General features: G+C 46.7%; 2 protein-coding genes across 3 annotated transcripts in view; one reads left to right on the top strand and one right to left on the bottom strand.

Annotated features, from left to right (window-relative positions):
* Positions 1-16,033, top strand: part of NUP58 (nucleoporin 58) — a 53,976-nt gene extending 37,943 nt beyond the window's left edge. For both annotated transcript variants that reach the window (XM_042842873.2, XM_005286694.5), the window contains one exon: positions 15,608-16,033. In XM_042842873.2, coding sequence (XP_042698807.1) covers positions 15,608-15,777 — 170 coding nt within the window. In that variant the 3' untranslated portion in view covers positions 15,778-16,033. The remainder of the gene's footprint in view (positions 1-15,607) is intronic.
* On the bottom strand, positions 12,551-15,184 carry LOC135980904 (uncharacterized). The gene is made up of 2 exons (XM_065581438.1): positions 13,780-15,184; positions 12,551-13,172 (listed from the first exon to the last, which is right to left on the bottom strand). The coding sequence occupies exons 1-2, from the start codon at positions 14,318-14,320 to the stop codon at positions 12,670-12,672; spliced, it is 1,044 nt and encodes a 347-aa protein (XP_065437510.1). The 5' UTR covers positions 14,321-15,184; the 3' UTR covers positions 12,551-12,669.

The raw sequence follows: 16,033 nt of genomic DNA, 5'->3' as shown, positions 1-16,033 counted from the left end.
GTCTGAGACTTTTAGGTCACATGGCCTTGTGCACATATGTGGTACAATAGGCAAGACTGCACCTCACACCCCTCCAGACATGGCTGGCCTCAATGTACTCACCAAACCGCTACCATCTGGACTTCGCACTCATAGTACCTCCGTGGGTCCTCATCTCCCACAGTTGGTGGTTGGATCTGCTCACTGTTTGTTTGTGCGGGCGTTCCCTTTTTACGGCCTTTGGTCTCTGGAGGAACTTTCACTCCACATCAGTGTCAGGGAACTCAGAGCAGTTCACCTGGCCTGTCAGGCCTTCCTGCCACACATTATGGGCAGAAACTTGTTTGTTCTTATGGACAGCACTGCAGCCATGTTTTATCTTAACAGGCAAGGAGGAGCTTGCTCTTCCCTCCTATGTCAGGAAGCGATTCAGTTATGGGAATTTTGCACAGCCCACTCAATCAGTCTTGTGGCCTCGTACCTTCTGGCAACGCAAAAAGACCTGACAGATCACCTCACCAGGACTTTCTCCAGTCACCACGACTGGTCCTTTTGCCCAGATGTGGCAAGGGACGTTTTCCAGCAGTGGAGGACTCCCCAGATCTATTTGCAACCTGGTACAACAAAAAGTGTCACCAGTTCTGCTCCCAGCGAGGTCACAGTCCAAGTTTTATTATGGACGCCTTTTTGATATCATGGACAGGACATCTTTATTATGCTTTTAACTCTATCCCGCTCGTGCACAGAGTACTGCTAAAGATCACCCAGGACCAGGTCCGAGTTCTTCTGATGGCCCCAGCATGGCCCCATCAACACAGATTCTCCACTCTGCTAGGCCTCTCAGTGATGACTCCATCCCGCTTCCATTACACCTGGACCTGATCTCTAAGGATAATGATCAGCTGCTCCATCTGAACCTGAGCTCCCTTCACCTAACAGCCTGAAAGCTCCATGGCTAACTCCCAGAGAGCAGGCTTGCTCAGAGCAAGTTCATCAGGTCCTATTAGGTAGTAGAAAGAGCTCCACCAGGGATACTTACTTTTCAAACTGGAAGCGGTTCTCTGTCTGGGCATCCCAATGCAGGGTTTCACCCACACAGTCATTCTTACAAGAAATTCTTGAGTATCGCTTATACCTGAAGCAGCAAGGCTTAGCTATTTCCTCTGTCAAGATTTACCTTGCAGCAAAATCAGCTTTCCACTCTTGGGTGGATAACCAGTCCATTTTTTCAAATGACATGTCTGCTTGATTCCTCAAGGGCCTACAAAGGTTATACCCTCAAGTAAGAGAGCCTGTTCTTCCCTGAGACCTGAACTTGATCTATCAAAGCTTATGGGACCACAGTTTGAATCTTGGGCAACTTGCTGTTTGTTATACCTCTCCTGGAAAGTGGTTTTCTTAGTGGCCATCACTTCGGCCAGAAGGATCTCTGATCTCCATGCCCTCACATCAGAACCTCTGTACACAGTCTTCTTTAAAGATAAGGTGCATTTACGTCCTCACCTATTTCCTCCCAAAAGTGGTTTAGCAATTTCATAGCAGTCAGGCAATCTACCTACCCATCTGTCTTCTACCCGAAGCTGCATGTAAATAGGGAGGAACCACATCTTCACTCGTTGGATGTTAGATGCACTATGTGGCTTTCTACATAGAAAGGACTAAACTGTTCCAATAATTTACCCAACTGTTGTAGCTGTATCTAATATGATGAAGAGTCTCCCAGTCTCTTCACAGACAGTTTCGTCTTGGATCACCTCATACATTCATACTTGTTATGACCAGGCAGGTGTTCTGCTATCAGCTAACCTGACTGCTCATTCCACAAGGTTGCAAGCATCAGCAACAGCATTCCAGTCACAGATCCCTACTCAGGATATTTGTAAAGCAGCAACCTGGTCATTGGTGCACACATTCTCCTCCCATTATATCATCACTCAACAGTCCAGGGATGATGCCAAATTTGGTCGAGCTGTCCTGCAGTCAGTATGTCCATGAATTCTGATCCCTCCACTGCTTTGGAGTCACCCAGAGTGGAATGCACATGTGCAATCACTCAAAGAAAGAAAAACCGTTACTAACCTTCTATAACTGTTGCTCTTCAACATGCATCGCACATGTCCATTCCACGACCCACCCTGCTGCCTTTCTGCATCAGAGTTTTCCAGAAACAACTAACTGAGAGGGTGCAGAGTTGGCTGGGCACTTTATAACGGCGCTATAGGTGCATGGCACCAGAGGGCATTCTAGCTGCCCCGGTGGGTACCACTGAGGGAAAAATCTTCCAGTGAGTGTGCTTAGGACGTGCACACACATGGAATGGACATGTGCAACACATCTCACAAAAACAAGTTACAGAAGGTTAGTAACCTTTTTTCCCATTGAATTACTACAAAGTGCAAAACTTGCTTAATCTTCTTCATAAGCAACTTTTTTGTTACTCTAGTATTAAACATTTTTAAATGAATGGTATAAAAGGCTTAAGGCATGCAGTACTTTAACGTTTTGTATTACAAAGCGGAAGTGTTCATTAAAACCCTGATTCGGCAAGGAACTGAAACATATGCCTAACTTTAAGCATGTGTTCAAAAGCTTTTCTGAACTGGGAGATCGATAAAGAAATGTTATGAATCACTTAAACCATATTGCAAATCTAAACAATATCATTTAAATTGAAGAGATTATGGAAATCAAATCTCCAGATAACTTTGATAGTGTATAAATACGTTAATCTTTGTGTCAGATGGCCTCTGGATTGAATGTGATTTTACAGTATAGATTTACTTTATGGAGTAACTGGGCTTGGACACACTTATTTAAAAAAAAAAAAATACAATCTGTCATTTAAGTCAGTCTTCTTCCCCAGGCACTGTTTGCAGTACTTCAGCACTGAGACCATTGTTTTGTAGAACCTTGTGATTGTCCTAGGTAATGAGAATTGTATTTTGTTTCTGCAGCTTTTTCTTTAATCAGAGTCAGTAGGGTGGTTTGGGTCTAGGGGAGTATGTATGTGTCATTATTGCAGCTCTTGAATTTAGATCTGACTCCTCTTCCCTAAGATATGTTACCATAAATTTCTTTCTAATCTGCCCATGTCAGGGTATACCCCCTCCCCCCCCCCAATCTGAACTCAGGGGTTCATGAGACCCCCTAAGCTTATCTTCTACCGGCTTAGGTTAAAACTCTTCCAAGGCACAGTCTTCTGCCTTGGACAGATATAGCTGCCACCATCAAGTGATTTTCACAAATATTCAGGGAAGGGTCACTTGGAATCCCTATTCTCCCCCCCACACCCCAAAAAAAAGCCCCTTCACCCCCTTTCCTGGGGAGGCTTGAGAATAAAATACCAACCAGTTGTCTTAGCAATGTGAGCACAGACCAACCCCTTGTCTAAGGACTTTGGAATCAAAGGATTCTTTTAAAAAAAGGTAAAATTTATTAAGAGAAACACATCTGAAAACTTAAGCTTTAGGGATTAAACACCAAAAATAACTTTCTTGGGGTTCAGCTTTAAAGGTTACAAGCAAAACAAAAGCACCTGGGGTTAGCACAGAGGAATCCACAAACCAAAACAACCAAAAAGTTTCCTAATCACATCTGTCTTAACTTTTCCTATGCTACTTACATATCTGGAGTTCCAAATTAAGAGTTTTCTAGGTATGATGTTGATGATTTCCCATAACTGGCTTAAAGCTTACAGCTTGTTGCTGCCTTCCCCTCTCTCCAGCCTGAGGGACCAAGAAAAAACCTCCCACACCCAGCAGTTTTTTTCAATTTGAAAGGGTATAGCCTTCTTATTGGTTCCCCTGGTCAGGTGCCAACTCAGGTTAAGCTTCTCTTAACCCTTTACAGTTAAGGCAATTAGGGTACAGCGGCTAAGAAGGATTCTATAGCTACTGACTATGGGTGCCCATAAAAGGGAGCTACCCCCCGTCATTTATTACAACCCATCTCTAGGATTCACAGATAATTCCCAACTTTTGATCTATCCCATGTCCAATTTAATTGTATAGTTTACACTGTCTTAGAATGAAAAATGTAGTTCCCCAAGTTGATCCTTTCTGGGCCCCACTAGCAACTTTCCCTCACTTTAATACAAAAAAATAAATATATATATATATATATAAATATACACATACACACACACACACACACACACACACACACACACACACACACACATTGTTTAATATTTACTCACTGCTTCCAATGGCAGCCAACTTTTTACCCATACAACAATATATCTAGTAATGCAGTATCTTTCTATCTTATTTATATTTTATGCAATATTGTATCAAGTTTTCTTCTTCGATTGTGTCCATGTCGGTCCTACTTCATGCATGTATGCACCGGATGTGCACGAGATCAGAGCTTTGGAATAGTGGTATCTGTTAGGCCACGCTGTACCATGCGTGTTCTCTTGCCCCCATCTGAGAGCATAAAGGGCAGAGCAGCAGGAACCATTCCTCAGTTTCTTCTTAGTACCCCAGCAATGAGATGGAACAAGCAGTGACTACCCACTACCTCTTAGCAAAATTTGCTTCTTTTAGTCAGTCAGTCATGATTAATTCCCCCTCTTTTCTTTGTTTTACTGCACTGTTGCCAAAAGGGGGGGGGGGGGAAGTAACTAACTTTTTTCTCTCCACTTTTTGCTTAAAATGGCAGATTCAAAGCCCTCAGGCTTCAGAGCATGCCCATCTGTGAGGCTCATTCCATTTACAGATGGCCAGAGCCGCTGTCTTTTTTTTGTCTTGGTGGGAGCCATGTTCCAGGCTGCTGCATGGGATACACTTCCTTTTTGGCCAAGACAAGAAAATCCAGGGACAGTTGGATAAATGTATAGCTCCTTGAACAATCCATGAGAAGGACTTCAGGCCATGAGAAGAGACCAGTTCCATCTTGGGAAGGGATCTCAAACTCAAATCACCACGAGGGCCACATGAGGACTAGTACATTGGCCCGAGGGCCGCATCACTGACACCTTTTCATATAAAGGTACAAAACCCCGCTCCCACTCCACCCCTTCCATGAGGGTCCGCCCCTGCCCCACCTCTTCCCACCTGTAGAGGGGCGGACTCACCCCTGCAGTGCCTCCTGCTGGTTGTCTCCGGGAATTAGCTCATTTCAGTGTTGGAGTGCCCCCTGCAGGCCGGTGATCTGCCTGTCCTCTGGCCTCCGAGTCCCTCCCCGTGCCCTTTTATCTGGGGTGCTGCCCCCTGGCAGTACACCCCTTAGTATTAGGGTCTCCCCTCCCTGGGGAACCCCCAACCACTATCCCTACTTCTCCTCAGAATAAGGCCACTGCCAGTCACCAACTAGCCCCCGTTCCCTGGGGCAGACTGCAGTATAGGCCACTCATCACAGGTAAGGTTGGGTTTGGACCTGCTGCCTTGGCCTACCCATGGGCTGCCCTCTGCAACCCCCAGTACCCCTTGGCCTCCTAGTAGGCCGCGGCCTGGGGCTATCCAGGCTGGAGCTCCCCAGCTCCTCAGCCTTTCCCCAGCCCTGCTCCACTCAGGTACCCTGTGTCTAGCTCGCTGCAGCCAGGCCCTTCTCCCTCTGAAGGCAGAGAGAGACTGTTGAGCTCCTGGCTCCCAGCCTTTTTATACAGGCCAGCTGAGGCCTGATTGGGGCATGGCCCAGCTGCGGCTGCTTCCCCAATCAGCCTTGTAGCTTTTCCTTTGCCCCAGCCCTGTTCCCTGGCTGTTTTAAGCCCTTCAGGGCAGGAGCAGGGGACCACCCTGCTGCACCACCCCTTCCCCGCCTCCATTCCAACCCCTTCCCCAAAGTCCCCACCCCAACTCCAGCCCCTCCCTGCCCCTATTCCAACCCTTTCCCCAAATCCCCACTTCAGCCCTGCCTCTTCTCTGCCTCCTCCCCTCAGTTCGTGGCTCCCCATTCCTCCCCCCTCCCTCCTGGAATGTGCTAAGTGCTGCCAAACAGCTGTTTGGTGGTAGGAAGCACCTGGAGGTAGGCAGAGGAGTGGGGAGCGGCATGCTGCGGGAGAGAGGGGGCTGGTGGAGGAAGGGAGCTTGTTACTAAGTCCCAGTCATCCAGTGTCCCTGCCAGCCAGCACACAGCACCCCAGGTCAGTACTAGCAAGAAGTCCACAGCACTGTCAGGCAAGAATATAGGACCATTGAAGACTACCTCAGTATTGGTTACCACCATGGCACTGAAGACTGTTATTGCCTTCTCTAGGGAATGAATATCTAAACAGACAAATGAATATTACTCCCAGCACCAATCCCCCTCTGTCCACAAGGAGACATTCAAAAACTCGTTCTCCTCTGGGACTGGAGGACTGCGCCCAAAGACACATGACACCAACTTAATTTCTGGCTCAGTACTGAAAAGGCACAGGGCACCTTCTGTGCTTACTCATGACAATGCTGGAAGCTATCGACGTTGGCACTCCCAATAGAAGCCTTAATTAATGGTTAAAGGTAGAAGCTAAGTCTCTGGCACCACATTCCACATCAATGTCACTACGGTGGGCACTCGTACACACCTCTGGTCTCTTGGTACTGAGTCCTCCTCAAGATCAGTGCCACCTCTAGAGAAAGTTTTCTCTTTTTCTCCTTCACTGGGGAACACCTTCATTCTGCCGTCTAGCGGTTTCAGTCACAGAAACCAGGAGAAAGCCTTGCTCTACAAACCAGGGATGCTCACTTCAGAGCCTTGACTCATCCATCTCAGGCATGGCAATGGTCTGATCAGCGTTACCAGAGCCAGGTGGATCCCTGTTGGTCCTATTGGGCATACTGACGACCTCCATCTAGAGTATCCAGGAGCTGGTCTCCATCTTACCACTCAATAAAACACAGGTCATGGTCCCTTTCTGAACCACACCCCCATCTGTAGACAGGGAGGAGCAAGAACAGCATTCACAGGAGAAACAGTCAGGTCCCAAGCTTTCAGATATGCTGCATTCTTCTGCTCCTGCCAGAATAGCACTGTCAATTAATGAGGGCATCTTAGAACCAGCTAAAACTCTATCAGGTGTCAACAACTTTGCTTCAGTCTGCTTAAGGAATGGAAAAGGAGTACCAGTTACCCCAAAAGGGACAAATTTTGTAACCACCCAATTCCAGGTTCATTAATGGTCTCTCTTCTGCCCACAAGAAATCTAAACAGTCTAAAAACCCTCCAAAAGACCGAGAACCAAATAAGCCTTTCTTCCAAAAAGGTCTAATTTATTTGTCGGCGTCACCTCAGCTACGAATACAAACCTATCAAGTTGTCTTTGCAAAACCCTGTCCCACATCAGATAACTCCTGACGGCTCCAGAGAAGAGTTGAAAACCGTCATTGCTGAAGGTCACCAGTGATGCCTTACACTCCCTAAGGCCTCCAGGGCCAGACTTTGCTCATTGAGCATCCTGTGCCTCAGCCCCAAATGACAGGCCCTTTGCGATACCAAGGGCAGTCTCAATAGAAGACCCTTACTTACCCTTAGCAACAGTCTTCTGAGTAACTGCCCAGAAAGAAACCAAGGTTCTCTCAGAGGAGCTAATCTTTCTTGGTCTTTGATCAGTCTTAGTCTGCTTCCAGACTGCAGGTATGACACAAGGATTAAGAACCACAACAAAATCAGGCAAGAGTCATCCCCAGATCCTGCCTTCGGATTCTGGTTTGCTTTCCTCCATCAGGTTTGTACTGCAATTACAGCTGAACCAATGGATGCTGGAAGTGGTCTCGTATGGTGCTCCATCCAGTTTGTTTCCTTGCCCCATTACCCTTCCCCATCCCTCTTCATGAATCCTTCTTACAAAAAGCTAAAAAATGGCTTCCCTACTTTGCTTGTGAGCCAAAGAGGAGGTACCTCTAGAGTACAAGGGAAGGGGTTTCTGCTCTTGATATTTTTGTTTCAAAACAAAAAGGGTGTCTTTGTCCTATCCTAGACTCGAGAGGACTAAACATATACACTGTCTCAGATTTAGGATAGGAATGCTCACCTTCTTCATCCCTTTCCTAGGCTCAGGACTGGTTTGTGGCTCTCAACCTCCAAGACTCCTACTTTCATACTGCAGTTCAGGTAGCCTACAGGAAATATCTACAATTTGCAGTGAGTCCCAATCATTACCAATAGAATGTTCTACTGTTTGGTCTTTCCAGAGCAGCGACAGTTTTCACTAAGTGTCTGGGAATAGGGGCAGCACAGCTGAGGAGATGATGAGGCATTCACGTCTACTCATATTTAGATGATTGGTTGATCAAAGACAGGTCTCATCAGGAAGTCACCACAGCCTGGGTCTATGTCCTTCACCTTTTCAGACAGCTGGAGCTCCATTGAGAATTTTTATGAGAAACTATTTCTGTTTATCACAGACAATAAAATTTACAGGTGCCTTAGTCAATTGCAAATCATTAAAGGCATATCTTCCAACAACAGAGTTCTGTCTATCCAAATGATCATTACCAGTATCAAAACAAATCCATCAACTGCAATAAGAAACTGCCTCAAACTTATTGGCCACATATCAGTTTGGCATGTATGGGACACCACTAGCCAAACTTTACCTATGCCCATTACAGTGTTGGCTAAAGTCTGTGTATCACCCCAGGAGAAATAAAATGGGTATTTAAATTATGGTCCCTGCTCACATTTTATCAGCACTGACTGGAAGGTCAGACCTCAAGAGCATTCCACCCCTCCTCCTACAAAGATACTGATCACAGATGCATCAAGAACAGGTGGGGGCACATGTCTTGGCCAACTCCATATACAAGGAACTTGGTCCCTAAAAAGTGTGACTCCACCCATATACGTTTTAGAATTGCAAGCAGTCGGATTAGCGTGCATTGCATTCATACGTATTTTACAGAATTCCACGATTCAGATTCTCAGAGACAGTACCATCAGCAAAGAGGTTCTTGCTTATCACCCCTGTGTCAGGAGGCAATGAAAGTTATGGACGTGGTGCCAACAGCGGATAACCCAAGTAACTCTTCATCTTCTAGGAGTTGGCAATGATTTAGGAGACCTCCTAATCAGCCAATCCATTACCAGCCACAAATGATCTCTGAAGAACTCCATCATGTCAATATTTCACCAATGGGAATATCCCATTATAGACTTGTCATCAAACAGCACATAGTGTCCAGCCTTTTGCTCCAATGGAGACATGAGTCCAGGATTCTAAGACACTTTTCGTGTACCATGGGATCAAAGACTCATGTTTTCACCCATTACTTTGATAACCAAAGTGATATGCAAAATTCATACTGATCCTGATAGCCTGAATTGTCTCGGCCAATAAGGAGCTAACAGATCTCCTCAAGACATTTATTCAGCATCTAATACCACTTTCAGACTGTCCAAACCTAGTATCACAGAATCAAGGTCAAATACTAAATCCAGACCTGAAATTGTTACATCTGACAGCCTGGATATCGGCTGGTTGAGTGCTATTGATTTACTGTTCTCTACAAGTACAGAAGATCCTACTGCAAAGCAGAAAGCATTCCCCAAGAAAAATTTATTCCTGTAAATGGAAAAGATTTTCAGTTTGGGCAGCCCCACACAACCTTGACCTAATGGAGGCTCCTATACCTAAAGACCTTGATTATACTTTGTATTTGAAACACTTTGGACTCTTAGTTCAGTTATGGTCCACCTTATAATGAGCTTAGCATTTTATGACTCTTTTATACTTGTAACTAGTACTGGTTAAACTACTTGTTATAAATAGTGCTCATTAAGGGTTTAGCTCCTTTTCTGCCTGTGAATAGTTTGTGAACCAATCCTAATTTCTGTTAACGTTTCAATTATTTGTGTTCAGTAAATGATTTTTATCCTTTTCATGATTGTTAAATAGATTAATTCACATATTCGTTAACGTGACCAATCACACGCAATCATCATCTCCCTGAAAGTTGTTAAACAGGAGAAGGATGAATAATTAACTTCTGCTGTGAATTGCAGTTACGAATCATGCTAATCTTTCAGGGTATGTCTACACTACGAAATTAGTTCGAATTTATAGAAGCCGGTTTTATAGAAATCTGTTGTATACAGCCGATTGTATGTGTCCCCACATAAAATGCTCTAAGTGCTCTAGTCGGCGGACCGCGTCCACAGTACGAGGCTAGCGTCGACTTCCAGAGCATTGCACTATGGGTAGCTATCCCACAGTTCCCGCAGTCTCCGCCGCCCCTTGGAATTCTGGGTTGAGATCCCAATGCCCGGATGATGCAAAACAGTGTCGCGGGAGGTTCTGGGTACATGTCGTCAGGCCCCTCCCCACCCCCCCACCCCCCGTCACAGCAACGGCAGACAATAGATTTGCGCCTTTTTACCTGGGTTACCTGTGCAGACAACATACCACGGCAAGCATGGAGCCCGCTCAGCTCACCGTCACCATATGTCCTCTGGGTGCCGGCAGACGTGGGACTGCATTGCTACACAGCAGCAGCTGCTAACTGCCTTTTGGCGGTAGACGGTGTAGCATGAGTAATAGCCGTGGGGCTGGCAGCCGTAGGGCTGCATTGCACCAGCCCCTTGCCCTTTGGTAGGAGATGGTATATTATGACTGGTATCCATCGTCGTCGTACTGGAGTGGCTGTCAATCATGGCCACCTGGGCAGACATGCTACTGTTTCGATGATGATGGCTACCAGTCGTAGTATACTATTTTCTGCCAATTGCCCAGTATTGTCTGCTAAGCACCCAGAAGAGGCCGAGGGCGATGCTGGGTGCTGGCGGACGTGGGGCTGCATTGCTACACAGCAGCAGCCCCTTGCCTTTTGGTAGACGATGGTATATTACGATTGGTAACCGTCGTCATCGTACTGCAGAGGCTATCACTCATGCTGCACCGTCGGCTGCCAGCTTAAGATGTAAAAAATAGATTTGTTCTGTATTCATTTGCTTCCCCTTCCTCCGTGAAATCAACGGCCTGCTAAGCCCAGGGTTTTCAGTTTAATCTTTGGGGGGACCATTCTGTGTGACAGTTGTTTGTGTTTCTCCCTGATGCACAGCCACCTTTCTTGATTTTAATTCCCTGTTCCTGTACCTGTATGCCATGTCGTCACTCGGCCCTCCCTCCCTCCTTCTCCTGGTCCATCAGATACTAGTTTCGCGCCTTTTTTCTGACCAGGCGCCATAACTAGCACTGGGATCATGGAGCCCGCTCAGATCACCGCGGCAATTATGAGCACTATGAACACCACGCGCATTGTCCTGGAGTATATGCAGAGCCAGGACATGCCAAGGCGAAACCCGGACCAGCCGAGGAGACGATTGCAGCGCGGCGAAGAGAGTGATGAGGAAATTGACATGGACATAGACCTCTCACAAGGCACAGGCCCCAGCAATGTGGAAATCATGGTGTCACTGGGGCAGGTTCATGCCGTGGAACGCCGATTCTGGGCCCGGGAAACAAGCATAGACTGGTGGGACCGCATCGTGCTGCAGGTATGGGACGATTCCCAGTGGCTGCGAAACTTTCGCATGCGTAAGGGCACTTTCATGGAACTTTGTGACTTGCTTTCCTGGCGTTTCAGGGCAGGGGATACCAAGATGAGAGCAGCCCTCACAGTTGAGAAGCGAGTGGCGATAGCCCTGTGGAAGCTTGCAACGCCAGACAGCTACCGGTCAGTCGGGAATCAATTTGGAGTGGGCAAATCTACGGTGGGGGCTGCTGTGATCCAATTTGCCAGGGCAATGAAAGACCTGGTGATAGCAAGGGTAGTGACTCTGGGCAACGTGCAGTCAGTAGTGGATGGTTTTGCTGAAATGGGATTCCCAAACTGTGGCGGGGCCATAGACGGAACCCATATCCCTATCTTGTCACCGGAGCACCAAGCCACCGACTACGTAAACCGCAAGGGGTACTTTTCAATGCTGCTGCAAGCCCTGGTGGATCACAAGGGACGTTTCACCAACATCAACGTGGGATGGCCGGGAAAGGTACATGAAGCTCGCGTCTTCAGGAACTCTGGTCTGTTTCGACAGCTGGAGGAAGGGACTTTCTTCCCGGACCAGAAAATAACCGTTGGGGATGTTGAAATGCCTATCGTGATCCTTGGGGACCCAGCCTACCCCTTAATGCCATGGCTTATGAAGCCGTACACAGGCAGCCTGGACAGGAGTCAGGACCTGTTCAACTACAGGCTGAACAAGTACCGAATGGTGGTGGAATGTGCATTTGGACGTTTAAAAGCGCGCTGGCGCAGCTTACTGACTCGCTCAGACCTCAGCGAAAAGAATATCCCCATTGTTATTGCTGCTTGCTGTGCGCTCCACAATATCTGTGAGAGTAAGGGGGAGACCTTTATGGCGGGGTGAGAGGTTGAGGCAACTCGCCTGGCCGCTGATTACGCGCAGCCAGACACCAGGGCGGTTAGAGGAGCACAGCAGGGCGCGGTGCGCATCAGAGAAGCTTTGAAAACGAGTTTTGTGACTGGCCAGGCTACTGTGTGAAACTTTTGTTTGTTTCTCCTTGATGAACCCTCCAAACCCCCCTCCCCCCCAGACCCGGTTCACTCTCTACTTCCCTGTAAACCAACCACCCCACCCCACCCTCCCCTCCCCAATTCGAGCACCGCTTGCAGAGGCAATAAAGTAATTGTTTTTTCACATTCATGCATTCTTTATTAGTTCCTCACAGAAGTAGGGGGATAATTGCCAAGGTAGCCTGGGATGGGTGTGGGAGGAGGGATGGAAAAGGACACACTGCATTTTAAAACTTTAACTCTTATTGAAGGGCAGCCTTCTGATGCTTGGGCGATCATCTGGGGTGGAGTGACTGGGTGGACGGAGGCCCCCCCACCGTGTTCTTGGGTGTCTGGGTGAGGAGGCTATGGAACTTGGGGAGGAGGGCTGTTGGTTACACAGGGGCTGTAGCGGCGGTCTCTGCTCCTGCTGCCTTTCCTGCAGCTCAACCATACGCTCGAGCATATCAGTTTGATGCTCCAGCAGACGGAGCATTGACTCTTGCCGTCTGTCTGCAAGCTGACGCCACCTATCGTCTTCAGCCCGCCACTTGCTCTTTTCATCCCGCCATTCAGCCCGCCACCTCTCCTCTCGTTCATATTGTGCTTTTCTCATGTCCGACATTGACTGCCTCCACGCATTCTGCTGTGCTCTATCAGCGTGGGAGGACATCTGCAGCTCCGTGAACATATCGTCCCGCGTCCTACGTTTTCTCTTTCTAATGTTCACTAGCCTCTGCGAAGGAGAAACATTTGCAGCTGGTGGAGGAGAAGGGAGAGGTGGTTAAAAAAGACACATTTTAGAGAACAATGGGTACACTCTTTCATTACAAGGTCGCATATTTCGGCTTGCAGGCAGCCATGGTAGGTAGGCCACAGTGTTTTGGCTTTTTTAACCTTCTTAACATGCGGGAAAGGTTTCAAACAGCAGCGCATTTCCCATATCAAGGATGAATTAGGTTGTCCATTTAAAATGGGTTTTCAATGTAAAAGGAGGGGCTGCGGTTTCCCGGTTAACATGCGGCACAAACCCAAGTAAACCACCCCCCACACACACACACACGATTCTCTGGGATGATCACTTCACCCCTCCCCCCACCGCGTGGTTAACAGCGGGGAACATTTCTGTTCAGAAGAGCAGGAACGGGCGCCTCTGAATGTCCCCTTAATAAAATCACCCCATTTCAACCAGGTGACCGTGAATGATATCACTCTCCTGAGGATAACAAAGAGAGATAAGAAATGGATATTGTCTGCATGCCAGCAAACACCGGGACCATACGATTGCCAGGGAAAATTAATCATTAAACACGCTTGCTTTTAAACCATGTGTAATGTTTACAAATATTTACAAAGATACACTCACCAGAGGTCTCCTGTGTGCCCTGAGGGTCTTGGGTGAGTTCGGGGGTTACTGGTTCCAGGTCCAGGGTCACAAACATATCCTGGCTGTTGGGGAACCCAGTTTCTCCGCTTTCTTGCTGCTGTGAGCTACCTACAGTTCCTCCATCCTCATCTTCCTCATTCCCCGAACCGTCATCCCTGTGTGTTTCTCCATTGATGGAGTCAAAGCACACGGTTGGGGTAGTGGTGGCTGCACCCCCTAGAATGGCATGCAGCTCCGCGTAGAAGCGGCAAGTTTGCGGCTCTGCCCCGGACCTTCCGTTTGCTTCTCTGGCTTTGTGGTAGGCTTGCCGTAGCTCCTTAATTTTCACGCGGCACTGCTGTGTGTCCCTGTTATGACCTCGGTCCTTCATGGCCTTGGAGACCTTTTCTAATACTTTGCCATTTCTTTTACTGCTACGGAGTTCAGCTAGCACTGATTCATCTCCCCATATGGCGAGCAGATCCCGTACCTCCCGTTCCGTCCATGCTGGAGCTCTTTTGCGATCCTGGGAGGACTCCATCACGGTTACCTGTGCTGATGAGCTCTGCGTGGTCACCTGTGCTCTCCACGCTGAGCAAACAGGAAATGAAATTCAAACGTTCGCGGGTCTTTTCCTGTCTACCTGGTCAGTGCATCTGAGTTGAGAGTGCTGTCCAGAGCGGTCACAATGAAGCACTGTGGGATAGCTCCCGGAGGCCAATAACGTCGAATTCCGTCCACACTACCCCAATTCCGACCCGCAAAGGCCGGTTTTATCGCTAATCCCCTCGTCGGAGGTGGTGTAAAGAAACCGGTTTAAAGGACCCTTTAAGTCGAAAGAAAGGGCTTCGTCGTGTGGACGTGTCCAGGCTTAATTCGATTTAACGCTGCTAAAGTCGACCTAAACCCGTAGTGTAGACCAGGCCTCAGAAACTCTTAAGATTCTCTAACACTTTCATAAATATCCAACTATTGTCCAAATACCTATGCATAACTAATGTGACCTCTCAAATCTGAGTGAACAGAACTTGGAGTTTTTACTTGCTTATTATTGCAAAACAGTTAGTATTTGACCAGTTCTATTTTGTAAATTCTTGAACAAAATTTCTCATGTTCACTTTCAGTCTAAAGGAAGATTGATGGATTTCATTTGTTTACTTTAGCAACATCTTCTGAGCTATTCTTTGTTTTTTCCAAAGCTTGCTGTCTTTTGTACACAAATTCAAAAGGGCTTTTTTAAATAGCTAAAACTTGGCATGGATGTTTAGTGTTTACTTATTTCCCTTTTAGGTTAGGACCTGTGTTGCACATATTAGGAAGACTATGTGGTCTTGTTAAGAGGGCACAAGACTGTTAGCTCTCTTCCAGATATGCCATTTATCTGCTGAGAGACCACAGGCCAGTCACTTCACCTGTTTGTGCCTCTACTTCTCCCACCCTTTGTCTGGCTTGTCTAGGTAGATTGTAATGCAGAGACATGGACAGACGTGCACAGTGCCTTGCAGAGTAGGGCCCCAATCTCAGTTGAAAACTCTAGATGCTACTGTAATACAGATAATAACGAAGTGAAATAACTATTATGCTATAGGGTATAGTAACTTAGATGTTACAGTGCAAGCACTGTATGCCTCTGACTCAATGCAGCAAATCTAAAACAATGTGTTAGGAATGTGACATAGTATTGTGGGTCCACTTTGATATCTTCAGAGTAGTGTAATTACTAGTAATTCAATAAGTAACTATCCCTGGTAAATTTGGAGTGAGGGCAAATCTGAAGTTATGATTTAACTGACTTCTAATTTTAAAATATTTTTCCTTCCCATACAAGGCTTTGGCAGCTCAACTACATCTGGGTTTAACTTCAGTAATCCTGGCATCACAGCATCGGCTGGCTTGACATTTGGGGTGTCTAATCCTGCATCTACAGGTTTTGGGACAGGAGGGCAACTTCTTCAGCTGAAGAAACCTCCAGCTGGAAACAAGAGAGGGAAAAGATAGACACACTGTTGGGGAAAGGGGAAGTGAATCAGCTTTGTTCATCCTAAAAGTCTATTTTTCTAAATGAATGCAGTAATTAAATTGCATCCCAGGAGATTTATAAAATTTTGCTACGTTTCCCTATTCTGGAATATGAAATGTAATCATATTGAACAACTATTTTCCTGTGAATAGAAACCCATTTATGTATTTTTATTTTGGTTCTAGTTTTAGAAATGTTCTATACTGCATTATTAAAGAATCTTGTAAAACCATC

The sequence above is a fragment of the Chrysemys picta genome, chromosome 1 (genome assembly GCF_011386835.1).
Source record: "Chrysemys picta bellii isolate R12L10 chromosome 1, ASM1138683v2, whole genome shotgun sequence".
In the NCBI taxonomy this organism is placed as follows: Eukaryota; Metazoa; Chordata; order Testudines; family Emydidae; genus Chrysemys; species Chrysemys picta.
The sequence above is the reverse complement of the archived record's forward strand: the minus strand, read 5'-3'. Positions and strand labels throughout refer to the sequence as shown.